Here is a 27,500-nt window from a genome sequence, read left to right on the forward strand (position 1 = left end):
TCATTTCAACTATTTAAAGGAGGAGGGTAAGCTCAACATTAGTTCACCCATTACTGATGAAAAGGTTATTCTCAATGATATTCTAAAAGATGTTCTTGGCTTTAAGCTCAATATAATCAACGGTAAAAGTGCTGGAAACGCTAATTTCATTTTTGCTGACTACCCGCCTGCCTTCTCTACGGACACATGTATATTTCTCTACGCTTCATTTGTGGAAACATCTCAGGTTGGCAATAGCAATGTTCCCCTCCTAAGTGTTCTTGAATAAAAAAATAATCAATATCATGTTCACCACTATAATATAAAGCATCTTCAGTATATTCTTGTAAACACCTCATAGTTCGAACTATCTCATTTAACACTGTAAGCTAAAATAGGTGATCCGCTTGTAATATCAAAAGGCTTGGCTGCGATTACATGCCATTTTCAAACCATCGTTCAACAACAGGATGTATAATAGAAAAGTGGTATTCATTTGTCCTGATATTGACTGCTATGCTAATAGTCTTGGCCCAAGACAATACGGCAACGGGATGGACTATATCAAAGGTAGTTCATCAATGTTTGGCTATGGTCTTGGCAGTTGGTTTGCCAAGCTGTTTCGCTCTGCACTACCTCTGGCTAAAAAATATATTGTACCGGCTGCTACAGATTTTGCATCCTCTTCACTATGCAATTGGGGCTCTGGCAAGGATTTAAAAAAAAGTGCTTCGGAAAATCTTAGGTCCAGTGCCCGAACCCTTGGTGAGAGATTAAAACAAAACGGAAAAGGTTTAAAAAGGTCGAGAAACAATTCATCACTCATCAATCTCTACTCAGGTCAGGAACAAAAGCCATCACCCCTGTCAAAAAAAAGAAGGAAAAAGCCGACACGCACTGTAAACAGTAGAAGAAGAAGCCCCAGGAAGAGAATTGTTAGATCAAAACTAGATTTCTTTTCCTAAGATGTTCTACCTACTGCATAATGATTCCCAACCATCAATCACGTCCTCATTGAATCTATTCAATGCAGAAAATGTTGATGTGAGTGTAAAGCATGGATATTATGAACAATTTTATGCTCAACAACCCCTCTCCGATAATATCCACTTTCAAATTTATTCCAATGAAGACTAGTTTATGGACATGTCTTCGACATTTATAGATTTACAAATGAAAGTCCGGAAATCCGATAATACATTGCCAATTCGGGCCGATTGAATATCCAATGAAAATTGTATATTGCACAATTTATTTCGTCAAATCAGTGTCTACATCAATGGCACGCTGGTGAGCACAAGCAACAGTCTATCAAATTATACAAGCTATATGCAATTCATGCTGATAACACCCAAGTCATACAAGGAATTGAGAGGCACTTCCAATGGATATGAATATATTACTAATACTGATAGTACAGATGCACTTAAAAATGCTACAACTAGTGAATTATATCTAATTGGAAAAATATATCATGAAATATTTAATTCACCCCAATGTCTACCACCCAATATTAAAATGGATATAAAATTGACATTTGCTCCATCCAATTTCATATTGAGAAAAGAACTTGCTGCCAATCCGGATGTGACTCTCTCCCTCACCTCGGCAATACTTCATGTAAGCAAACAACAAGTCATGAGTTCGGTTGCTTTGGCAGTGGAAAAACTGAGAGCCAGTGGAAATAATATTAAGCTATTTGTTCCGCATACAATCACCAATCAACGTCATATTGCCGTGGGGTCACGCACCTTCACTAACTCATCTTTTATCACTGGTAAAATTCTATCAGAACTGCCTTTGGCATTTGTAAAAGGCGTTAGCATAATTGGATCGTTGACAGGATGCCCACATAAAGTTAAAATGTTAAGACTTTTATCTCTGGTTTACAAAGCAGATGGAATCCTGCTCCACAATCTATCTTTTGATAAATCAGATAGAACATTGTATGAGTTGACTATGCAAACCCTAGATCATGATTCGCAACTATTTGAAAATGGTGTAACCGAAGAAATGTCTGCTAAAACACATGGTATCATTGTATTGGATTTGTCTGGCACCCAGGATATGAGTATAGTACGTATGGGTTGTGTACGTTTAGAGTGTACATTTGCTGACCCATTAGCTAAGAGTATCGCACTAATCTCGCTAAATCAATATGAAACCTATTGGTAAATTACTCCCGAAGGCAGTGTTCTACTTGACTTGGCACCATAAACACCAGTCAAATAATCAATGTATTTAATATGGACACCTACATGTCCAAACACAAATCCTATTGTCTGCCCTCTGACTTTCTTGGAAAAATTCAAAGTGTCAACAATACCCTAATTCTTGTTAATAGCAGTCAGTCGACTGTGAAGACAGGTCACTGGGTGTGTATCTTTCAAACAATGAAGACGATTAAATTTTTTGATCCTCTTGGCCTACCGTGTACATTCTACACTCCACAAATCAGCAACTATATTGAGAACAGTTGGAAAACTATTATTCAAAATCAAAAGAGAGTGCAGGATCTGACGACTAAAAGCTGTGGCTCCCATGCACTACTATATTTTGTGTTCCGATGTCGCGGCTATACTTACAAGCAGTTTCTCAACATTTATGTAGACAATCCACGTCTAAACGACTTTAAAGTGGAAAATATCCTCTCTGACCTGTATAATATTGATTTCGGTGCCCTACGAGTAAAGTGCTTAAAAAATGTATGTGAATTTGTTTATTAACAAATGAAAAAATGTATATATACAACAATGTCTTTAATTCTTCACTTTAGATTTCTTCTTCTTCGATGTATAGGCAACTGTCGTGAACCACTAATGCTGGTAAATCATTTGGATTCACTGTATATTGATCTTGACAGGCTGCAAAGTCAGGGTCACATTTTCTACAGTATAATGTAACTTCACTCTTGTCGTATCTCTTTGTATAGTCAATGATACTATTTAAATTCATATTATGAAATTCACGAGTTTCAATCTGTCTATTTGAAGCAATATCACATACAGTGTTTTCAAATGGTGAATCACATTCAGTAAAGGCCAAATAAAAGTCACTTGGTTTACAGTCATAATAGGCAGTGTCGTCACAACGTTGACGTAGAAACCAAATTGTCTTGTTACCCCAACAGTTGAATCGTAGACCAGATTCTTCCTCCCAGAATAATATAAATCCACGACGATACCAATTTTGCAGAAACAAACTAAAAACACGGTTTGAATCCTTTCCAATCATGCCGGGGTAAATATTCTTCCAGTGATCACATTTGTCATAGTGAAAATTGGAGCACATATGTCCTTTCGGATGAGAGTCGCATATTTCTTCAAGTCAGGAATTATATCCTTTAATTTGTACTGCATATCCCCTAGGTAATTTACAAGGATTACATAATTTTCACTTTTCATTATAGTCATCAATAATTGCACATTTCTCACAGGATGTTCAACTGCCAAGAGTGTACATGCATAGTGGACATGTATAGAACATTTTTGGTTTTCGATGTCAACTCTCTCACAGCTAAAACGAAACTGATCATCCTCGTTCGATAAATTCAGAGGGAGGAATGGGAGAGGAGTAACTCTGTGACGTCACTTCTTTCGAATGGGGGGGGGGGGAGCCATTTACATTGAATCTATGTAAATGTTTTCAAAAGTATATCCACGATATAATTCTGCTTTGTTCCAATTAATATATCAATAAATTGAGTATAAGCATTTAAGTCACGTCGTAAAAGCTTCATACATAGTCCAATGGGGGAGAATCAGTTTTCATTATATTTTCAAGTGTTCCCCGAGAGAATATCTTTCGTTGAAGGGATAACTCTAGGAAATTATCATCCAAAATCAAATGTTTTTCCATAATCACCAGATTCAATCTAATTCTCTCTTTCTCAAATTTATTCATTTTTCAATCCTATCACTGTGACTGCTGACTCTAGACTGACCATGATTCGTTAGCCTACCATTCTAACAAAAAGAAAGGGAACATTTTCGATTTTAAAACAATTTTATTGTAGAATTACTGCAATAATACTACACATGTACAGTTAGCAATACAGCTTAATGTTTACGATATGCGTCACTAATGCTCTTAAAGCACATTAAAGTCTATTCACATGCGCTGTATCAACTTTTGCATCGAAACATAGTTGATCCTCCATTTTCATTTGCTCAAGGATATCACATATCTTGCACATACTTCATCCCATTCCGGACAAAGCCCTGATCCTCTCGTTATTTCCATCGCAATGTTTGGTGCTTTTGTAACATTGCTACCAACTCCACTATCAACTTCTAATAGGGTAAACATTCCACTCATTATTATTAAAAATATATCCTAATGAGTAAAGTCAAACTGTTCTCACTCCTTTTAATTCTATTCACACACTAATAAAAACTATAGCAAAAATCCTTTCCTTATATTCTCTGCAATCCTGTCCCGCTAATATTTCCGCCCCACTGATTGGCTTAGAAAGAGACACGTGATCCTGTTCCCATTAGAATCGATCAATGATTCCCCGCCGATTATGTAATCAATTTCTCAGTAATCTACTTCCCCTCTTGTCCTAGTCAATTATGTAATCAATTACTCAGAAATCCAGTTCCCCTCGAGTCGATCAATACATCTCTTACCGTTAATGCACAGGTGCAAACTTCATCCCGGAGTCGTTATACCTAGAAACAACAAATAAATCGACCTTGAAAAAGGGGACATTGACCCCATTAGACTCGATCAATAATCCTTGAATAAATTATGTACGTACGGCGTTAGACTCAATTGTAGATGGCAGCAATGGTGTGGGTTCATATTCATTATGGCATCCCTACTGAGGGGGAGGGGTTCATTTACGTATAGTAATCTATCTAAAGTAATTTTGGATCCTTTTCATCTTGAATTATTTTAGTGCTTTATTTTGCATGTCTTAAGTTTGATATTGCTCTTTACTTTTGTTTCGAAAATTTCTTTTTCAGAAAATATTTGTAAATTAATATTTAGAAAATTACGAATGGCTATTTAAATCCCAACATGCCTTTTATACTTAAAAGAGCTCTTAAAAATAATTCATCAATTTATCTAAATATTTTTCTCGGATTTGTCAAAAGAGCGTTTTTGTGGCTCTTTATTTTCATATCATATAGTACCGTAGGGCGGTGCGACGTATTCAATCCCTAACATAAATACTTAATACTTACCCCAATAAGGCAGACAACCTCCCACTGTCGTGATTGAAGTTATTTTTGCTTTCTATTTTATTTTCAATCTTCTTCATTAAAGGTCTTTTCCTTATGGCTACATATTGATCCGATCATAGAAGGGAGAATCAAACTACTTTTCCAAAAGTTTAAATATGTCAAGTGTTGTGATTTAGTCAGTAGAAGGGGGTGTTTCGGAACTTTCTTAGATGACAATATCCACATCATTCTTGTATGGTGGCACACTATAATTATTTAATTGGCATAATACGTTAGAGGCCATGTAATTACGCTATTTAAAGTCTTAAATAAAACAAGTTTTAGTTATAAGTAGTTCCAAACTTTTGTATAAAATTTGGTAACATAAATTTCCCTTTAAAAACGAATGTTTGACAGTGTTTGAATATCTCAAAAGCGTGTACCGGTACCCAACTTTTTGTTAAATTAGAGCCAAGATATGTTGCAACTTCGACAGGATGCATAGTCGCTAATGTTGTAATAAGGAATTACTGGAGGAAGAAGTTTTACCAAAATATAATAAGGCTTTTATTGGTTGGAAAAACAACTTCAAAGGGAAAATTTAATATTCTGAAGGGAGCTCCATCAAAACACTATGGGAAGTTTTTGGGATCCGCAAGAAGATTATGTATAAATTCCCTTTCCCAGAAAAAGTTGCCCATCTGTTCATATTTTAGAATTTATAGTAATCTAGAGGGAAGAGCAATATTTTATCTCTTTAAACTAGTAATAATTGTAAATTTACTTATGTATGTATTTTTTCTCGAAAACGGCTCCAATTTTTCCTTGGAAACTTTTCATCCTCGGATTTTCTGGACTAAAACAACGGCCTGTATAGGCCACGGGTTTGAAAAAATTCGTTAAAAGTCTTAATTTTAGAAACCAAATCCCATGACTTACTCCATATTTATGAGCAAATTTCAGGAGAACAAATTACATCATCCAGCTACCCCCCCCCCCCCCAGGAGTGATCATATCGTTTTTAGTATTAAGATGCAGACAACATTACAAAAGGAACATAGCTAAGCATGAAATATCAAGTGCAATGAATCTATTTACAAAAGGCATTTTAAACAGTTTAGTAATGCCCAGAGGACAAATGAATAACCTAGACCATCAAATGTGACAAAACAAATCCGAGCAGCTAAGGTAAAGGGTATTAAAAAAAAATGTTTGAAGCAATGATAAACGAAAATGAAGAACAAAGAAATATACGGTAAGAATACTTGTAAGAACGGCAATACCACCTAGTAAAAATTGAAAGATAATAAAAAAAAACATCCAGTTAGAGGATAAGCGACAGGGAGCATCAAAATGAGTCAAAAACAAAAAAAAAAACAGCAAAGAAATATTTGGTTACAAGACATAGGACAACGAGGAGCAGAACGAATTAAGAATAAGGTGAAGAAAAATAACATGCGGTTAAAAGATATGCCACAGCGAGAACAAAGAAATATGTGGTTAGAAGATAAGTGGCAGCGAGAATTGTAAGCGACCGCGAGAATCACGAAATGTCAAAAATATTTTGGAAACTTGGCATATTTGGATATTTTGACCTGCAAAAACAATCTACATAGATCACGAGTTTGATGAAAATCGTTTAGAGCTTTAATTTTTGAAAAAAAAATAAAAGTGACGTCATATTTAGTAGTATATTTCAAGACAATAAATTATGTAATTTCCCTACCCCCTCGGGAGAGATAGTATTGTTTTTATATCTAAGGCTACTTAACACCGAGCCTTGAAATCGACTATATATTTTTTCCCCTTAAAACTGGCATATTGACATTTCCGGCAATAAAAATGATCTAAATAGATCGAAAAATTAAGGGAGAATTTAAGTTTTTCCCAGGGTGGTTGTTTCGAACCTATGATGAGGGCATGGCATCAAAAAGAGGCTCACACTGTCTGCAGTTAGAAGACAAGTGACAATTAGAATCAATGCCTGCTCACACTGTCTACAGTTAGAAGACAAGTGACAATTAGAATCAATGCCTACAGGCTGGGTACGTAGCTCTCCTGGGGCCTGGTCCAAGACATCAAGAAGAGGCTCATATGTCTGAGTTTAGAGGATAAGCGATAATCAATATCAAAATATACAAGCCTGCAAGTAGCCATGCCGAGGCCCGGCTTCAAAATTGGCTACACAGAAAAAACTAGTATTTTGACACTTTTGGCCACAAACGATCTAAACATGTCACAGCCTCAAGGAAGAATTTTATTTTTCCCACGGTGGTTGTATCGAGCCTATGGTGACACCATGACATCAAGAAGAGTTTACGGTTAGAAGACAAGTCCCAACGAGAATCAATATATACAAGCCTACCGTGTAGTCATGCCTAGACCTGAAGGCTTAGCTGCCGGGCTCCCAGTACTGTATATATACTGTATATATATATATATATATATATATATATATATATATATATATATATATATATATATATATATATATATATATATATATATATATATATATATATATATATATATATATATATATATATATATATATATATATACATACATACATCATCATCATCATCATCATCATCATCATCATCATCATCATCATCATCATCATCATCATCATCATCATCATCACACACACACACACACACACACACACACACACACACACACACACACACACACACACACACACACACACACACACACACACACACACACACACACACACACACACACACACACACACACACACACACACACACACACACACACACACACACACACACACACACACACACACACACACACACACACACTATATATATATATATATATATATATATATATATATATATATATATATATATATATATATATATATATATATATATATATATATATATATATATATATATATATATATATATATATATATATATATATATATATATATATATATATATATATATATATATATATATATATATATATATATATATATATATACCCTTTTAAAAATCTTGACACAAATAGTAGCCTAGTGTTTAATTTAGTTTCATACCTCCTCTAGTTGTACTGTAATAGAAAACTTGATACCTTGAAAGAAAACTTTGATTCGTAAAAAAAATCTGTTTACTTTCTTTGATAGCTATGCCTTCCCAAGGCCAGAACATAATTTGTACTTTACTGAAAAAATATAATTGTTTTTACTTTCATAACTCTAATAAATGAAATAATATTAAAATTTTGGTTACTAAATATCAGTATATGTAAATTAAACTGAAAATTCACATTCATTTGTATTTTTTTCAGTAAAGTGCAAATTATATTCTGGCCATGGGAAGGCATAGGGGTTTTGAGCCTTACTCATATTAATTTCTGCTTGATTTGAGTTTGACTCAGTTATTTATTGTAATTTCTGTTCGTTTTGGGTTTCATTTATTTATCGATGCTTATTTGTCGTAGTTTCACGCTAGGTAGATTATTTGATTTTATTTTTTGCTCATTTTTGGTTTAATGGAGTCCTTTACTTTTCTTTGAACACCTTATTTTGTGGAAAAAGTTTTTTCTAATTAATCTTGGACAAAATCCGTGTGCCCTATGACCTACTTTGTAAGTCTGCTCATGCAGACTCAGTTGATACGCGAGTGAAGCTAAATGTATACTGTGCTAAATTGATTCATTCTTTGCTTGTTGCCGAACTTGCGGCTGTTCCTATTAAACGTGTTAAAAGTGGGACGGAAATTATCGGGTGGTCAAAGAACCCAGTCATTTGTGAAGCATGTGATAAGGCTAAATTTGGTTGCTAAATAAGGCTAAATTAAGATTTGGAGAGACTGTGGCTCTCCTAGGTCTGGTATTGTAAATCAGATAAGATTGCAGACTTAAAAACGGTTCGCAAATGAGCTTGCCAAGCATAGGGGCTCAATTCAGTCAGTTTATTCCGATAAAGTTCTTAGTGATCCAAATGAGCTTTGGAAAATGGTGCTAAGACCACAGAGTAATTGCTTTAATAATATATCGGATTATGACATCCCTGAATCAACTCGGGTCGAATATTATGAGAACGTGTTCTCTGCCCCTGAAAAGTGTCTTGCGGATTATTATAAGTGAGAGTTAGATTCTTTTTTAGGTAGGCTAGTTCTTCTAATTCTGACGTTGTGGTTTCTCTAGAGTGTGTAATGAATGCTATTAATCGCCTTAAGAAAAAGAAATCCACGGTTTCAGAAAATATTTCCGCGTTCCAGGTCAAAATATGTAGTCAATTATTCCTTCATCATATTACACTGTTATTTCAAATGATTTTCGTCACCGGAATAGTTCTGTCATATTTTGGTATTAGGGCTTTAACTCCGATGCCTAAGAAAGGTGAACCTCTTTGGGAATGTTCGTCTTTTCGGCCGATCACGATTTCGACAACTTTTTGTAAATATTTGGGCTTTTGATAATTAATGAAGTCTGAGATAAGTGTATAGCCTGGACTCACGGTTTGGATTCCACCCGCGTCTGGGTTGTTGTCTGCCGTAGAATCTATTCTCTGTGATGCCGAGAAAACTGGAGAAAGTTTGGCTCTCGCGGCTTACGATGTTCAACGTGCCTTTGACTCTTTGATTCATGATGATTTGATATTGGATATGGGAAAGCGCAGTGTAAAAAAAGGGACCCTTCTTCCTTTAAAAGATATGTATGCAAATCTGAAAGCGTAACTTAAGCTCTCGTATCAGCATCCGGATCATAAAATAAAAAATAATCCTGTTGTCCCGCTGAAAAAAGAGGCTCGACAAGGGGCAATAACTTCACCAACTGATTTTAATAATACAATAATCCGAGGGCTAGAGAGATGTAAAACAACTTGTGTCCTGCGATTTATCAATGTTTCGTTAATATCATACGCGGATAATATATTTAATTCGATTCACACTTTTTCGGGTATAGAGGAAAACTTTAACATCCTCCAGAATGATTTTCAGCAGCTCGGATTAGAGTTTAAAGCAGAAAAGTCGGAAATCCTGCTTTTTAATTGGAAATCAGTCCCCGATGGTTTTACGATTGCTCTTGGAAATACAAATGTTAAGCCAGTCCAGTTCATTATTTACCTTGGCCTTCGTATCGGTTAAATTCTAAAAACAACCCGTCGATGGCTTATCGACCATCTAAAAAACCGAATTGGTTTTGCATATAGTGAAATTGTTACAAACAAGTTGAGGTTCAACAGAAAAGTTTTAGCTGGCTTTTATAAGGCAATTGCACTCCCCCATTTTTTGTATTTGAGTCCTTTTTGGAGAATTTTTCCCCAGTGTGACAAACATAAACTTCGATCTGTTTTCTTTAAGTATCCTGTTTCTACTTCGTCTCCCGCTTTGGTCCCGAGATTCTTTTCTTATTAGGAATTATAATATAGCAGACCCAACTTCAGCCATCCTAAATCAGATCTCAAAGTTCAATAATAATGTTAAAAGCCATCTGTGGTTTTAAATCCTCCGCCAGTAGAACTCAGTGTGTTTTCGTTTTCTCTATCGTTTAACCATTCTTGTCTTGCTAGTGAGTCTTACATTGTGTCTAAAACTTGTATTTTTATGTGTTTTGTTTTTGTCTTGTATATTTGTCTTGTTTATCTTTTTCTTGTATTTTTTATGTACTACGTCTCTTTTGTTTGATTTTGACAAGTAATAAAATATTATTATTAGTATATATATAGAAGTTTTCGATTATTTTTAATTAGAACTTAAAATGAACAGAAATTATTACGTATATGAGGGGGTTCTCCCCCAAGTCAATACTTCGCTCTTTACGCTGCAGTTTTTTTTTTAGTCCTTTAAAAAGAGCTATCTATTATAATTAAAAGGCCTTTGTGATTCAGGGGTTTGTTAATTAAAATTTTTTTTACTTTTAACGTAAAGAGCGGGGTATTGACTAAGGGGAGAACCCCTTCATATACACAATAACATATACGTAACAAAAAAAAACAATAAAAAAAAACAAGCGATACGGCTCAATAGTAATCGAAACTTTTAAAAACGGAATTTTGATGTCAATAATACATCAAAAGAATGAGCTTATAATGCTGATTCTAAATATATAAATTTTATTAAGTTTAGTATTACTCATCAAAGGCTACGAGCCTGAGAAAATTTACCTGATTTTTTAAAGAGGGGGAAAAATCCCCTACAAGTGAAAGAATTTTAATGAAAATCACACCGTCAGATTCAGCGTATCAAAAAACCCTATTACATAGGTTTCAAGCTCATATCTGCAAAAATCTGCAACTTTGTATTTTTTGCCAGAAGAAAAATATACGAATATAGAAGTTCGTTACGTAAGTTAATTTGTAAATTACGTCAGAACCAAATTTAGAGACAGCCATTTAGCAAAAGAAAAGTAAAATTTTTATGCAAATTTTGTTTACTTATTCTATGAAGGTTAGCCAAAATAAAAGCTGCATTCAATAAAAAACGATCAGAAATTAAATAAAAAAAAACAAGTTTTTTAAACTGAAAGTAAGGAGCGACATTAAAACTTAAAACGAACAGAAATTATTCCGTATATGAAAGGGGCTGTCCCCTCCTCAACGCCTCGCTCTTTACGCTAAAGTTTGACTCTGTCTCACAGCTTTATTTTTTAAAACAATAAAACATTTTAGCGTAAAGAGCGAGGCTTTGAGGTGGGGACAGCCCCTTTCATATACGGAATAATTTCTGTTCGTTTTAAGTTTTAATGTCACTCCTTACTTTCAGTTTGAAAAACTTGTTTTTTTATTTAATTTGTACTTTAAAACCCAATGCTGCTTGGGTATATTTTTGTATGTCTACCTGTTCCTCATTATTTAGTTGAATGTATCTATTAGGTTACTAGACATTTAAAGTAATATTTACTTCCGTGTTCATGGTATATGATGTTTTTTTATTTTAATTATTAATGCTAGAACATAAATGAGAATACTCCTGCCATTTACCCGTGCCCCAGCCATTTAAACATTTGGCTCTCAAATACTTAGACTATCTGTCTTGGCTTTTCTCTGTCTACAATTAAGGTTCCTTCACATTGAATTTCGGCTTTCCGTTCTCCCCTTCACACTGAACTCCGTAAGCCTTCCGTAAGACTCATAACCCTCCGTAAGACCTTACGTTAACGTATCCGTAAGTCAAAACGCAATGCTAGAGGTCTGACGGAAGAAGTTCAAAATATTTCAACTTCTTACGTTTACGTTTGAGCACAATGGAACTTAGATGAGAAAATATTTGAGTTTGCAGAAGCTAGAAAAGGTTATATAGCTCAAAGTACCCTGTTTTCAAGGACAAGCAATTTAAACTAAATTCTTTGGAAAGTCTGAGCCAAGTTTTTCATCAGCAGGAAAGAAAGTAGTAAGTATAGACTGTCTTGATTTGTAGGCCTAGGCTAGGATAGGCTATACTTTGATAAATATAGCTAGTTTTTTTTAATTCTATTTGGATTTCAGGTTAAAATAAAACCTGTTGTGGTGCAGTTAATCATTTAAAATCATATTTAGGACATTATTTTTGTAACTTAACTCAGGATTTAAAATGTTCTTTATGAGGTTGAAGCAAGAATAAATTTAGATTAGGATCTAACCTACTTTGGTACATTTAAATGGATAGTTTGATCTAGTTTCTCAACATCCTCTATAATGAAAAAGATTTAGGATCATTAAGAAAAAATAAAGACTTTAAGTTAATTTCTTTGGCAATGTAGAAGTTTTATATAGGCTATCTTAGGGATATATCCAGAACCATTAGGGAAGATAAGGTGCACTGTCAGAAACACATGTGATGCAGGAAAAGAGCATAAAACAAGGAATCTAATGGTATATTTTTAAGTTTATTAAGCCATTTTCTCCTACAAAGCTGCTGATCTGTAATGCTACCTTGCATTGTATTGCCATTCCCCATGATTGGGTTCACTATGGGCTATTTAAGGCTATTTGTTTTTTCTCAAAATGATAAAACTGTACAATATTACCTAAGTTTTGATTGGAAATAAGTACAAAAATATTACAAGCATCATTGATCTGCAAACTTTTGTTTATAACATAGGCAATAGGCTATATATTTTAAATTATTTTTTACACCAACACTTTATTTACATTTCCAAAATGTGAAAATTATATTTATGGAATTCACAACAGACAGCTTATTCACAGTAGGCTACAGCAATATTTCCTGTGGTGTTGAAATATATTTGTATGGATTTATTGACACAGATAGATATATCAACTACCAAACATATAGCAACTACCAAGAATTACATTACAAAGGATTAAACCATTTAGTAAAAAGATTTGAATGACATAGTTGGAAATAATATTTGGTCATTATATCTATGTAATGTGTGATCTTTAAGAACTTTGTCAAATGTCATAGAAATGTCATGGAAAATGTCATAGAAAAACATGAACTTTGAAATAAAGAAAAAAAAGAGAATAGTAAATACAATATCATCATTTCCCCAAACACCTGTGTGTGGATATTGCCTTCAAGTAAAAGTTGATTTTGACTAACTTTAGTTGGACCCATAGAAACCTTAAAATTTGATACAAACACAACAAATTGTATTGTATTTTAAAGGTTCCAATCAGGACACTGAATATGCATGGTATTTTGGCCCATCACCAACATGTTTTAAGTGACACTCAACTTTGATAAGCAAATTGAAATAGAGTAGAGTCTATTGAGTATTTATGCATTGAGATTGAGGTATTATAGTAGTAAAGAAATGATATTAATTAGGTTAGTACCCTAACAAATGTTGTATAATTGGGTGTAGGCAAAGTACTTGTTTCAATAAATTTGATTTAAGGCACAGAAAATTTTACTTCTTTTCTAAGTGATCCTTGACTTTCTGTGGTTCAAAAATTCTTTTTTTGTTGCTCCATAGAATTAATTAGCTATGGAGTTCGTGCTATTGAGGAGACAAATTAACTAAATCTCCGCAATATATTTTATGAATAAGCTGCAATAAAAATTGGGCTATAAAATGAGTATGTTAAAAGTTTAAAAATTGCAAAATTTAGTAATCATTGTGTTTTTTTCTAGTTAATGAGCTTATGAAAAGATGGGGGAGCTTGAGAACCTGAGAGGCCACTATGTCTACCTAAAGAAAAAAGGGAGATCTACAAGCGGATCTGGTGCTAGTATAAGCTTAAAGCCAGAAGACCAAAAGTTTGTACAAACAATGAACTTACTTTCTGAACAAATAATTGAAAGGAACCATAAGACAAAAGGGAACACTGTTCAAGATGAGAATATATCAGTGGACATTTATTCAGAATGTGCAGGGGGTGCCAACAATATAACTATGCTGAAGAGAATGATGATGATGCTGATTTTATTACCCTTAGTGAAGAAATTCTCATTAACAATCAAACAGATATCTAAAGTTCCCAAGCTTATAGTAGGCAATAAATATATGCATCAACCAGCCAAAATAAAACTCATTATAGAAAAAAGACAGGATCTAGAGATCAAGCAGACCTGCAGGAACAGCAAGCAATTGACAAAAAAACAGCAATGACCAGCATGATCTGGAGTGGTACTTTCTACAATCTGTTATCTAATCTGAATAAAGAACCGGATGACTCAAAATTAGAGTTGCAGATGGAGATCATGAAGGCAGTTAAAAAATACTTTAACCATTCAGTGTATTTTTAGTTTTATAGACAAACTTAATAAAGCTTTTTTTCTCTCTTTAAGGTAAGCATTAAATTATATGAAAAAATGTCTAGTAGGTCTAAAAAAAAAATATTCCAGCAATATGAATAATTAATAATAATAACACTAGTACCAGAGTAAAAACATGATATAAGAAAATACTTTTGACATTTCTATGGCTTTTTTTGAAATGTAGTAACTGGTTCTAGATTTCTTTGAAAAAAAAATTTAATAGCTATAATTAGATGTCTTAATTCTATGGGATATGGTGAAAAACAATGTAAAGAGACGCTTTTTAACATAAAGCTATTAAAAATGTGTAAGAAGACATGCCTGGCATGAAACTGAAACTAAAGAAAAAAAATAAACAGATTTAGAGAAATTTGGAAACTGCCATGCAGTGTCCTTTCCCTTTGCCAGTATTCTCTTCAAGAGGTTAAAAAAAAGCCTGAAGCCCCTCTAAAATGGCATCAGATCAAAATGAAAAGTATAGGCTACTGTTGGAGTCAGTATGGTCAAAAACCTAGAAAAAGGAAATCACAGTCCCTTCCTTACACAACAAGGAAAACCACTTTTTGGCATGGGTAGCGCTGAAAATTGACGTTGCAGTGTGAAGGGAAGACTTTCGATGTGAAGGAACATAAACGTAAGACCCGTAACATGAAACGTAACAACCTTAGGACTAAACGTAACGTAAAGTCTTACGTTTTCAATGTGAAGGAACCTTTAGCCATGTCTTGAAGCAACCTATGCAACCTACTGCAAAATACTTGATAACTTTAATTCAAAATTAAAAAACATTAATGGCATGACTGCAATTAAAATTGGAATATAATTAGCTGCCTCAGATTGACCAACGCATAAAGAAACAAAAGAAAAAAACGATTACCTGCTGAGAATCATGACTCCAGCATCCAAATTTCATAAAACATGTTTGTGTGTCAAATGGAAAAAATGTCACATCTATTGGACAATAAGTCTTCAGTATTGCTGGTGGATTCCAAATCACCATTCCGTCGTTCGTTATCAAAGCCTTTGTCATTGTTGTGATGATATAGTCTCCGTCCGCACTAAAATTCAATAAACTCTATTGCAAGGGACTGATTTGGGTGAGTTTTAGGGGAGTTAGACTCTGAATACAATGAGAGGGTGGTAAGCGAAGCAACAAGGCCTATCCTTGGAAAATAAAAAACCAAAGCTACGAGCAGAGCTCGTACTACTAGGAAAGTAGACAATTAACCTAAGGCCCTGTGGTCTACGGAAACTCGTGTCTAGTAGGATACAGCCGGCATGTCCAAATTTAAATTTAACCAAAACACCAATCCTTTTTTAATGGAAGACAAAACTTACTTTAATACTGAAACAGAAATTATCCTAATATAAGCGGTATATCACCTCATCTACTTCCTAGCATACATACTAACGTTTTACTGGTGCTATTCCGGAAAGACATCACAAGGGAGGCCTTTAGGTTTCTGAATCAAACGCTTACACACAATCTATAAAACTGAAAACTAAAGGGGTCTGAAGACTCAAAGACTTCTCAAATTATAAATCTAAGTGTCTTCCTTCACTTCTAAACTGTCTCAAACTTCTTCATTCTTTTCTATATTGTTTTCTGGAGCTGCATCACGGTTTAGCAAATTCTCAAAAATGTTCTGCTCATCTCGCTTAAATCTTTCCAGTTCAAGTGCAAATTATGTTCTGGCCATTGAAAAGCACTGGGGGTGTCAGCGCTATACCTCTTAGTTTCTGCTCGTTTTGAGCTTGACTCGATTATTTATTGCAATTTCTATTCGTTTTGAGTTTCATTTATTTACTGACGGTGATTTATGGTAGTTTTACATTTGGAAAATCGTGTGAATTTAATTTTGCTCGTCTATTGTTTAATGTAGCTCTTTACTTTTCTTTAAAATTTTGTTTTGTGGAAAAAGTTTTTATAACTAATATGAATTAAGGATTTGTGAAGCCTAGGCCATTTATAAAATTGCTAAGGATCTAGAAGAAGCACCCAAATAACATAATATTAAAATATTGTATTGGCGTGTTAAAAAATTAAGTAGGGATAGTCAATTTTGACTTGTCCTAGTAAAAGACGAGAGTGGGGCCACAATTAGTGATAAGGAAAGATTTAATGTTCGATAAAGTTCATTAAAGTTTTTAAAACTTTTTCATTAAGAGTTAATGGTATTTAAACTATTTTTTAAATTAATTTCTGTTCCTTTTTAATTGGCATACACTTTTAAGAGAAAAGAAAGCATTTTCAATCGGTAGGCCTATATTTTTCAGTCGGTATCTTTGGTACCTAAATAGGAATTTTGACGAGCCGAAGAAATATTTTGGTGGGGATGGGGTCAAACCTGTTAGCTCCCCTCTAAATATACCCCTTGTTGTTAGTTTGATACAAAAGCTACGACAAAGAACACGCGAAAAGAAGTAGAATAAGAAACGAAAATTTTAACATGAAAACAAAAAAAAATTGTGCTCCTTTTAAATTAATTCTTTTTAAATGAATAGAGAACCAATAAGCAAAATAAAAAGTTTCGGTTTAAGTTTACTATTTAGTCATCGATTACAAATGACTAACTAGCCCTTTGGTGAAAATGGAATAAAAACCGGTACTCTCCTATTATGCGGGCCTCTCGGGTTAATCACTATAGAGTAGGCAATGATAAAACCCGTTTTTGACGTCTTAACTGTTATAGAACAGGCAATGATAGCAAGGTTTTCATTGCGTATACTATATTAAACTGTGTTTTTTTCGTTTAGGGGGGGGGGGGGAGGTACCTAGGTTAGGTTGCGTATTTATAATATACAATGCTTTAACCCCCCCCCTTATGTGCAAATATATAGCCCAAATTGGTTTCTAAACCATTATATACTCATCCTATTGTATTTCATTACCATTAACCAAACTTGACTTTTTAGAGAGGCCCGCATAATGGGATTGTAGCTTGTGATTACTGCTACTATCCCGCATTAATGGGATTACTTCGTAATATGAAGGCAAATCAATAAACAGAACTTCAATCTTGAACCATGGCCACAGCAAAGCAAAAACCCAATTTTTCGAGGATGGAAAGCCTGAACTGCAAGTAAGGTCTTCCCAACCTGAAAAGCAGGCATTTGCTAGCAAAGAACTTCTAAATTCGTATATTTGGCTGGTTTCTATAAATTTAGATTTTTTTTCTTAAATTTCGAAGCAATTGTAAAAACTTGTTGATCTGCCATTTCTTTTCTTAAGTATTAGAATAGACTAGTAAATTTGTCACAAGATTATAGCAGTCATGGGAGCACAAACCTAGGTAACGGCGGCTATCAGTAAAATTTAATCTAGGGTTCTATTGCCAGGAGACAAAATAGATTAATCACATAATCTCTTTTTGATACCTGCAATAACAAGGAGCAAATATGTTTGTTTTTAATTAAGCTTCTAGGGAGTTACTACTGCTTATCCACATTTGTATGCTTGCGCTACATATTACACTTTTCATTTTTTCGTAGTCAATATACCAGCGTTTACTTATTTTGAAGGGTCTCCCATGTATTAGTAAAAAAATATCAAGTCTTTTCTTATGATATTTGAAAGCCAAAACGGGCTGGAGGGCATCAAAGGCTACGCTTATCCTGCTTATCCTGCTACTACTGCTTATCCACATTTGTATGCTTGCGCTACATATTACACTTTTCATTTTTTCGTAGTCAATATACCAGCGTTTACTTATTTTGAAGGGTCTCCCATGTATTAGTAAAAAAATATCAAGTCTTTTCTTATGAAATTTGAAAGCCAAAACGGGCTGGAGGGCAGCAAGACCTCTTCATATGCCTTTTTGAATTCACATACACCCTAACCCCAAATGGCAGTGAATCAGAATTCCTTGACAGCTATTTTTCTAAGACATAAAAATCCGAAATGTCAAATAAATATGTCTCTAGGGATGGCAAAACCTACTCTTTCCTTAGTACAAGGTCGCTAAATTACGCAAATTCACTATTTTAAGTCCCACTGATAGGTTCTGTAGAAGAGAAAGATGAAGATGTTTGATCTCTTCAGTCTCGACTGGTTAAAGCTGTTAGAAATCTTTCCTTTGGTCAAGGGGACCCCACATTGCTGTAAGAGGGTGCATGTTAGGGGGTCTGAAAAATGCTCGAAACTTTTTTTTCTTTATTTGGAACGTACACCCGTACGCCCCCCCCCCTAAAAAGGGGCTCAAAAAGGGATAAGAAACTATTTTCTGATCGGCTTGGAATTTGTATTCGTAAGTTTTTTGGCACGAAAACTTCAATGCTCAAAATTAACTAAAAAAAAATACACATTAATTAGTCCAGAAATTTTTTTTTCGAAGGGCCGGAAACTCAAATCCGTAAGTTGCAGCGCCAAGAAAACCCTAATGCACAAGAAATAGATTAGAGCTATGTCACCCTTCCCCCCCCCCCCAAAAAAAACAAATAAAGACCAAAGGGTTGTTTTATTGGCTCTAAACTCGTGTATGTAAATGCTCAAACTGTAGCTACACAAACTTACAAAAAAAAACTGTTAAAGCCGAAAAATGGACTCAAAAGTGACTGAAACATTTTTATCGGTTTTCCAAATTTTTCAAATTCTTTAAGTATGACCTTTTGACACAAAGGCCGTTAATTACAATAAATAGCTCTTATGAAATTACTAAGATAACTTTAGCGTAAAGAGCGAGGTATTGACTAGGGGGTGAACCCAATCATATACGTAATAGTTTTTTTTTTCGTTTTAAGTTTTGATGTTGAAAAGTTTTCAGTTGAAAAGTCTTTCAGTTGAAAACTTGTTTTTTTTTATTTAATTTCTGATCGTTTTTAAAAAATAATGCTGGGAAATTTGTCACCCGGTTCATAGTAATGTTCCTTCTCCCATGAAAACTTCCTTCGTGGAAAGATCCTCCCGCGTAATCCCCGACCAACCCACCCCCACTTCCAGAAAAAATCCCTCCTGAAAACGTCTGTATACTTCCCAATAACCAAAACTATATGTAAACATTAACCCCTCTAGTTTGCGGATCTTTTTCTGTCCCGTCGGTTCCTTCTTTCTGGTGGATGGGTATCAACGTTAGTAAAACACTAAAATTTTTCCGAACGCTCGTCGTCAATGATTGCAAGGAGAAAATTCAGTTAAGTTACTCTAAAATAATTGCAAATCGAGGTAGATGCAATTGAAAGTCTCTTGCTAAATTATATTCGGTTTTTAAAGATCACTCGGTTTTGTTTCTGTCTGGAAGTCCCCCTATTTTTCACCAAAAAGATATCAGATAAGTTCATTCATATTGTTTCAAGTTCTCCCGCTTTCTATTGTATTTGCCTCCATGGCATAGGAATCGGAATATCATATCTGTTTATTGTCTTCCGAATATTGGGTCAAGACTTACAGAATTTACCAGCAAACTACACCAGTATCATAGGCAGCGCGATAGCGCTACCTAAGTAAAGAACGATGTGGGCACAAATGTATTATTTATTTTTTCTTCTCCCTACCAAAGCACTTCGTATCGAAGGAGTTGTCGTAGAAACTTCAAAAAGGCTCATTCGATTGGAAATTGGAGTGGCTAGTGCCCTTTTTAATAGTCGAAAGTGATTGGAGGGCAACTAGCCCCCCCACGCCCATTATACAAATAAAAATTTTAGTTAGCCATTTTGTTCACCGTAGTTGATTTCCACATAGAAAATATCTTTATGAGGAGGACACTCCCCCACAACCCTCGGGGCAAGGGTTTTAAGTTATGCCCTGGGGGCATATAAGGTTTTCATAGAAGGCGTTGTCGTAAAAACTTCAAAAAAGACTCCCTCGAGTGGAAATTCAAAGGGCTAGTGCCCTTTTTAATAGTCGAAAGTGATTTGAGGGCAACTAGCCCCCCCCCACGCCCATCGTTCCCCCACACACATCCAATCAAAATTTTGAGGTAGCCATTTTTTTCAGCGTAGTAGATTTCCAGATAGAAAATATGTTTTTGAGGAGGACACTCCCCTACAACCCTCGGAGCAGGGGATTTAAGTTATGCCCTGGGGGACATATAAGGTTTTCATAGAAGGCGTTGTCGTAGACACTTCAAAAAAGGCTCATTCGATTGGGAATTCAAAGGGCTAGTGCCCTTTTTAATAGTCGAAAGTGATTGGAGGGCAAATAGCCCCCCCCCCCTTCCCCCACGTGCATCATTCCCCCAAACACATCCTATCGAAATTTTGAGATAGCCATTTTGTTCAGCATAGTTGATTTTCAGATAGAAAATATTTTTTTGAGGAGGAAACTCCCGCACAACCCTCAGGGCAAGGGTTTTAAGTTATGCCCTGGGGGCATATAAGGTTTTTATAGAAGGTGTTGTCGTAGAAACTTCAAAAAAGGCCCACTCGATTGGAAATTCGAAGGGCTAGTGCCCTTATTAATAGTCAAAATGATTGTAGGGCAACTAGCCCCCCCCCCACGCCCATCATTCCCCCAAACACATCCAATCAAAATTTGGAGATAGCCATTTTGTTAAACGTAGTTGATTTCCAAATAGAAAATATGTTTTTGAGGAGGACACTCCCCTACAACCCTCGGAGCAGGGGATTTAAGTTATGCCCTGGGGGGCATATAAGGTTTTTATAGAAGGCGTTGTCGTAGAAACTTCAAAAAATACTCATTCGATTGGAAATTCAAAGGGCTAGTGCCCTTTTTAATATTCGAAATGATTGTAGGGCAACTATCCCCCCCCCCACGCCAAAAAGCCCCCAAACACATCCAAACAAAATTTTGAGATAGCCATTTTGTTCAGCGTAGTTGATTTCCAGATAAAAAATATGTTTTTGAGGAAGACACTCCCCCATAACCCTCGGGGCAAGGGTTTTGAGTTATGCCATGGGGGCATATACGGTTTTTATAGAAGGCGTTGTCGAAGAAACTTAAAAAAAAGCCACATTAGATTGGAAATTCAAAGGGCTAGTGCCCTTTTTAATAGTTAAAAGTGATTGGACGGTAGCTAACATCCCTCTCACGCCAACCTTTTCCCCAAACATATCCAATCAAAATTTTGAGATAGCCATTTTGTTCAACGTAGTTTTAAGTTTTAGAAATTTGGTATTTGAGGATGACGACCCCCTCACAGCACTCAGGACAAGGGTTGTAAGTTGTGTCCTGGGGGCATATAAGGTTTTATAGAACAAGTTGTCGTAGAAACTTCAAAAAGGGCACATTCGATTAGAAATTGAAATGGCTGGTGCCCTTTTTAATAGTCGAAAGTAATTGGAAGCCAACTAACACCCCTCCCACGCCCACCATTTCCCCAAACACATCCACTTAAAATTTTGAGATAGCCATTTTTTTATACGCAGCTAAAGTTCAGGAAATTATACCTTTGAGCAGGACACTCCCCCTAAAGTCTTCAGACCAAGGGTTATAAGTTATGCCCTGGGGGACATATAAGTTTTTATTAAAATCTTTGTCGTAGAAACTTGAAAAAGGGCTCATTCGATTGAAAATTCAAAGGTTTAGTGCCCTTATAATAGTCGAAAGTGATTTGAGGGCAACTAGCCCCCCTCTCTCGCTCACCTTCTCCCCAAACACATCCAATCAAAATTTTTAAATAGCAATTTTATTCATTGTTGTGGATTTCCAGATAGAAATTATATTTTTGAGGAGGACACTCCCCCACAGCCCTCAGGGCAAGGGTTGTAAGTTATACCCTTTGGGCATATAAGGTTTTTACTGAACACGTCGTCGTAGAAACTTCAAAAAGGGCTCACTCGATTGGAAATTGAAATGGCTAGTGCCCTTTTTAATAGTCGAAAGTGATTGGAAGGCAACGAACATCCCTTCCACGCCCACCATTTCCCCAAACATATCCAATCAAAATTTTTAGATAGCCATATTGTTCCACGAAGTTTAAAGTTCAGAAAATTTTACCTTTGAGCAGGACACTCCCCCCACAGTCTTCAGGGCAAGGGATGTATGTTATACCCTGGGGGCATATAAGGTTTTTGTTGAAATGTATGTCGTAGAAACTTGAAAAGAGCACATTCGATTGGAAATTCAAAGGGCTAATGCCCTTTTTAATAATCGAAATTGATTTGAGGGCAAAAAAAAACCTTTCACGCCAAACTTTTCCCCAAACACATCCAATCAAAATTTTTAGATAGCCATTTTGTTCAACGCAGTTGAAAGTTTTGGAAATTAGGTCTTTAAGGATGACAACCCATCCCCCCACAACCCCTAGGGCAAGGGCTTTAAGTTATGTCCTGGGAGCATGTAAGGCTTTTATTGAAAGCGATGTTGTTAAAACATCCAAAAGGGCTCATTCAATTGAAAATTGAAAGGGCTAGTGCCCTTTTAATAGTCGAAAGTGATTGAAGGGCAACTAACCCCCCCCCCTTACGCCCACCATTTCCCCGACCACATCCAATCAAAATTTTGAGATAGCCGTTTTGTTCAGCGTAGTTGATTTACAGATAGAAAATATCTTTATGAGGAGGACACTCCCCAACGACCCTCGGGGCAAGGGTTTCAAGTTATGCCCTGGGGACATATAAGGTTTTTATAGAAGGCGTTGTCGTAGAAACTTCAAAAAAGCCTCATTTGATTGGAAATTGGAGTGGATAGTGCCCTTTTTAATAGTCGAAAATGATTGGAGGGCAACTAGCCCCCCCCCTCCAAGCCCATTATTCCAATCAAAATTTTGAGTTAGCCATTTTTCTTCAGCGTAGTTGATTTCCAAATAGAAAATATCTTTATGAGGAGGACACTCCCCCACAACCCTCAGGGCAAGGGTTATAAGTTATGCCCTGGGGGCATATAAGGTTTTTATAGAAGGCGCCGTCGTAGAAACTTCAAAAAAGGCTCATTCGATTTGAAATTCAAAGGGCTAGTGCCCTTTTTAATAGTCGAAATGATTGTAGGGCAACTAGCCCCCTCTTACGCCCACCATTTCCCCGACCACATCCAGTCAAAATTTTGAGATAGCAATTTTGTTCAGCGTAGTTGATTTCCAAATAGAAAATATCTTTATGAGGAGGACACTCCCCCAAAACCCTCGGGGTAAGGGTTTTAAGTTATGCTCTTGGGGCATATAAGGTTTTCATAGAAAACGTTGTCGTAGAAACTTCAAAAAAGCCTCATTCGATTGGAAATTGGAGTGGCTAGTACCCTTTTTCATAGTCGAAAGTGATTGGAGGGCAACTAGCCCCCCCACGCCCATTATTCCAATCAAAATTTTGAGTTAGCCATTTTGATCAGCGTAGTTGATTTCCAAATAGAAAATATCTTTATGAGGAGGACACTCCCCCAAAACCCTCGGGGCAAGAGTTTTAAGTTATGCTCTGGGGGCATATAAAGTTTTTATAGAAGGTGTTGTCGTAGAAACTTCAAAAAAGGCTCATTCGATTGGGAATTCAAAATGCTAGTGCCCTTTTTAATAGTCGAAAGTGATTGGAGGGCAAATAGCCCCCCTCTCTCACCCACCTTTCCCCCAAACACATCCAATCGAAATTTTTAAATTTTGGAGGACACTCCCCCACAATCCTCGGGGCAAGGGTTTTAAGTTATGCCCTGGGGGCTTATAAGGTTTTCATAGAAGGCGCTGTCGTAGAAGCTTCAAAAAAGGCTCATTCGATTGGAAATTCAAAGGGCTAGTGCCCTTTTTAATACTCGAAATGATTTTAGGACAACTAGCCCCCCCTCTCACGTCCATCATTCCCCCAAACACATCCAATCAAAATTTTGAGATAGTAATTTTGTTCAGCGTAGTTGATTTCCAGATAAAAATATATTTTTGAGGAGGACACTCCCCCACACCCCTCGGGGCAAGGATTTTGAGTTATGCCCTGGGGGCATATAAGGTTTTTATAGAAGGCGTTGTTGTAGAAACTTCAAAAAAAGCCACATTAGATTGGAAATTCAAAGGGCTAGTGCCCTTTTTAATAGTTGAAAGTGATTGGACGGTAGCTAACATCCCTTTCACGCCCACCTTTTCCCCAAACACATCCAATCAGAATTTGGAGATAGCCATTTTGTTCAACGTAGTTTTAAGTTTTAGAAATTTGGTCTTTGAGGATGACAACCCCCTCACAGCACTCAGGACAAGGGTTGTAAGTTGTGTCCTGGGGGCATATAAAGTTTCATAGAACACGTTGTCGTAGAAACTTCAAAAAGGGCTCATTCGATTAGAAATTGAACTGGCTGGTGCCCTTTTTAATAGTCGAAAGTAATTGGAAGCTAACTAACACCCTTTCCATGCCAACCATTTCCCAAAACACATCCACTCAAAATTTTTAGATAGCCATTTTGTTATACGCAGTTAAAGTTCAGGAAATTATACCTTTGAGCAGGACACTCCCCCCACAGTCTTCAGGACAAGGGTTATAATTTATACCCTGGGGGCACATCAGTTTTTATTGAAATTTTTGTCGTAGAAACTTGAAAAAGGGCTCATTCAATTTGAAATTCAAAGATCTAGTGCCCTTATAATAGTCGAAAGTGATTTGAGGGCAGCTAGCCCCCTCTCTCACCCACCTTTCCCCCAAAAACATCCAATAAAATTTTTAGATAGCAACTTTGTTCATTGTTGTGGATTTTCAAATAGAAATTATATTTTTGAGGAGGACACTCCCCCACAGCCCTCAGGGCAAGGGTTGTAAGTTATACCCTTTGGGCATATAAGGTTTTTACTGAACGCGTCGTCGTAGAAACTTCAAAAAGGGCTCACTCGATTGGAAATTGAATTGGCTAGCGCCCTTTTTAATACTCAAAAGTGATTGGAAGGCAACTAACACCCCATCCACCCCCACCATTTCCCGAAACACATCAAATCAAAATTTTTAGACAGCCATTTTGTTCCACGTAGTCTGAAGTTCTGAAAATAATATCGTTAAGCAGGACACTCCCCCCACAGTCTTCAGGGCAAGGGTTATAAATTATGCCCTTGGGGCATTTGAGGTTTTTGTTGAAATGTTTGTCGTAGAAACTTGAAAAGGGCTCATTCGATTGGAAATTCAAAGGGCTAATGCCCTTTGTAATAGTCGAAATTTCTTTGAGGGCAAAAGAACAACCTTTCACGCCAACCTTTTCCCCAAACACATCCAATCAAAATTTTTAGATAGCTATTTTATGCAACGTATTTGAAAGTTTTGGAAATTAGGTCTTAAAGGATGACAACCCACCCCCCCCAACCCTCAGGGCAAGGGATTTAAGTTATGTCATGGGAGCATGTAAGGTTTTTATTGAAAGCGATGTTGTTAAAACATCCAAAAGGGCTCATTCAACTGAAAATTGAAAGGGCTAGTGCCCTTTTAATAGTCGAAAGTGATTGAAGGGCAACTAACCCCCCTCTTACGCCCACCATTTCCCCGACCACATCCAATCAAACTTTTGAGATACCCATTTTGTTCAGTGTAGTTGATTTACAGATAGAAAATATCTTTATGAGGAGGACACTCCCCCACAACCCTTGGGGTAAGGGTTTTAAGTTATGCCCTGGGGGCATATAAGGTTTTTATAGAAGGCGTTGTCGTAGAAACTTCAAAAAAGCCTCATTCGATTGGAAATTGGAGTGGCTAATGCCCTTTTTAATAGTCGAAAGTGATTCGAGGGCAACTAGCCCCACCACGCCCATTATTCCAATCAAAATTTTGAGTTAGCCATTTTGTTCAGCATATTTGATTTCCAAATAGGAAATATCTTTATGAGGAGGACACTCCCCCACAACCCTCGAATAAGGGTTTTAAGTTATGCCCTGGGGGCTTATAAGGTTTTTATAGAAGGCGTTGTCGTAGAAACTTCAAATAAGGCTCATTCGAATGGGAATTCAAAGGGCTTGTGTCCTTTTTAATAGTCGAAAGTGATTTGAGGGCAACTAGCCCCCCCCCCCCTACGCCCATCATTCCCCCAAACACATCCTATCGAAATTTTGAGATAGCCATTTTGTTCAGCATAGTTGATTTTCAGATAGAAAATATGTTTTTGAGGAGGACACTCCCCAACAACGCTCAGGGCAAAGGTTTTAAGTTATGCCCTGGGGGCATATAAGGTTTTTATAGAAGGCGTCATTGTACAAACTTCAAAAAAGGCTCATTCGATTTGAAATTCAAAGGGCTAGTGCCCTTTTTAATAGTCGAAATGATTGTATGGCAACTAGGCCCCCCGCGCCCATTATTCCCCCAAACACATCCAGTCAAAATTTTGAGATAGCCATTTTGTTCAGCGTAGTGGATTTCCAGATAGAAAATATGTTTTTGAGGAGGACACTCCCCCACAACCCTCAGGGCAAGGGTTTTAATTTATACCGTGCGGCCATATAAGGTTTTTATAGAAGGCGTTGTCGTAGAAACTTCAAAAAATACTCATTCGATTGGAAATTCAAAGGGCTAGTGCCCTTTTTAATAGTGTAAATGATTGTAGGGCAACTAGCCCCTCCCCCTCACGCCCATCATTCCCCAACACACATCCAATAAAACTTTTGAGATAGCAATTTTGTTCATCGTATTTGATTTCCAGACAAAAAAAATGTTTTTAAGGAGGACACTCCCGCACAGTCCTCAGACCACGGATTTTAAGTTATGCCCCTGAGGGCATAAAAGGTTTGTATAGAAGGCGCTGTCGTAAAAACTTCAAAAAAGGCCACATTAGATTGGAAATTCAAAGGGCTAGTGCCCTTTTTAATAGTTGAAAGTGATTGGACGG

At 36.2% G+C, this 27,500-nt stretch overlaps 1 protein-coding gene across 2 annotated transcripts in view; it reads right to left on the reverse strand.

Annotated features, from left to right (window-relative positions):
- Nucleotides 1–27,500, reverse strand: part of nAChRalpha2 (nicotinic acetylcholine receptor alpha2) — a 193,641-nt gene that overhangs the window by 84,299 nt on the left and 81,842 nt on the right. The window contains exon 4 of one of the 2 annotated variants that reach the window (XM_089094484.1): nt 15,717–15,897. The exons of the other annotated variant lie outside the window; for it this stretch is intronic. Coding sequence (XP_088950610.1) covers nt 15,717–15,897 — 181 coding nt within the window. The remainder of the gene's footprint in view (nt 1–15,716; nt 15,898–27,500) is intronic. 2 annotated transcript variants of the gene reach the window in all.

Source organism: Artemia sp. Qi Xiang Cuo, chromosome 9 (genome assembly GCF_049724085.1).
Source record: "Artemia sp. Qi Xiang Cuo chromosome 9, ASM4972408v1, whole genome shotgun sequence".
Classification (NCBI taxonomy): Eukaryota; Metazoa; Arthropoda; class Branchiopoda; order Anostraca; family Artemiidae; genus Artemia; species Artemia sp. Qi Xiang Cuo.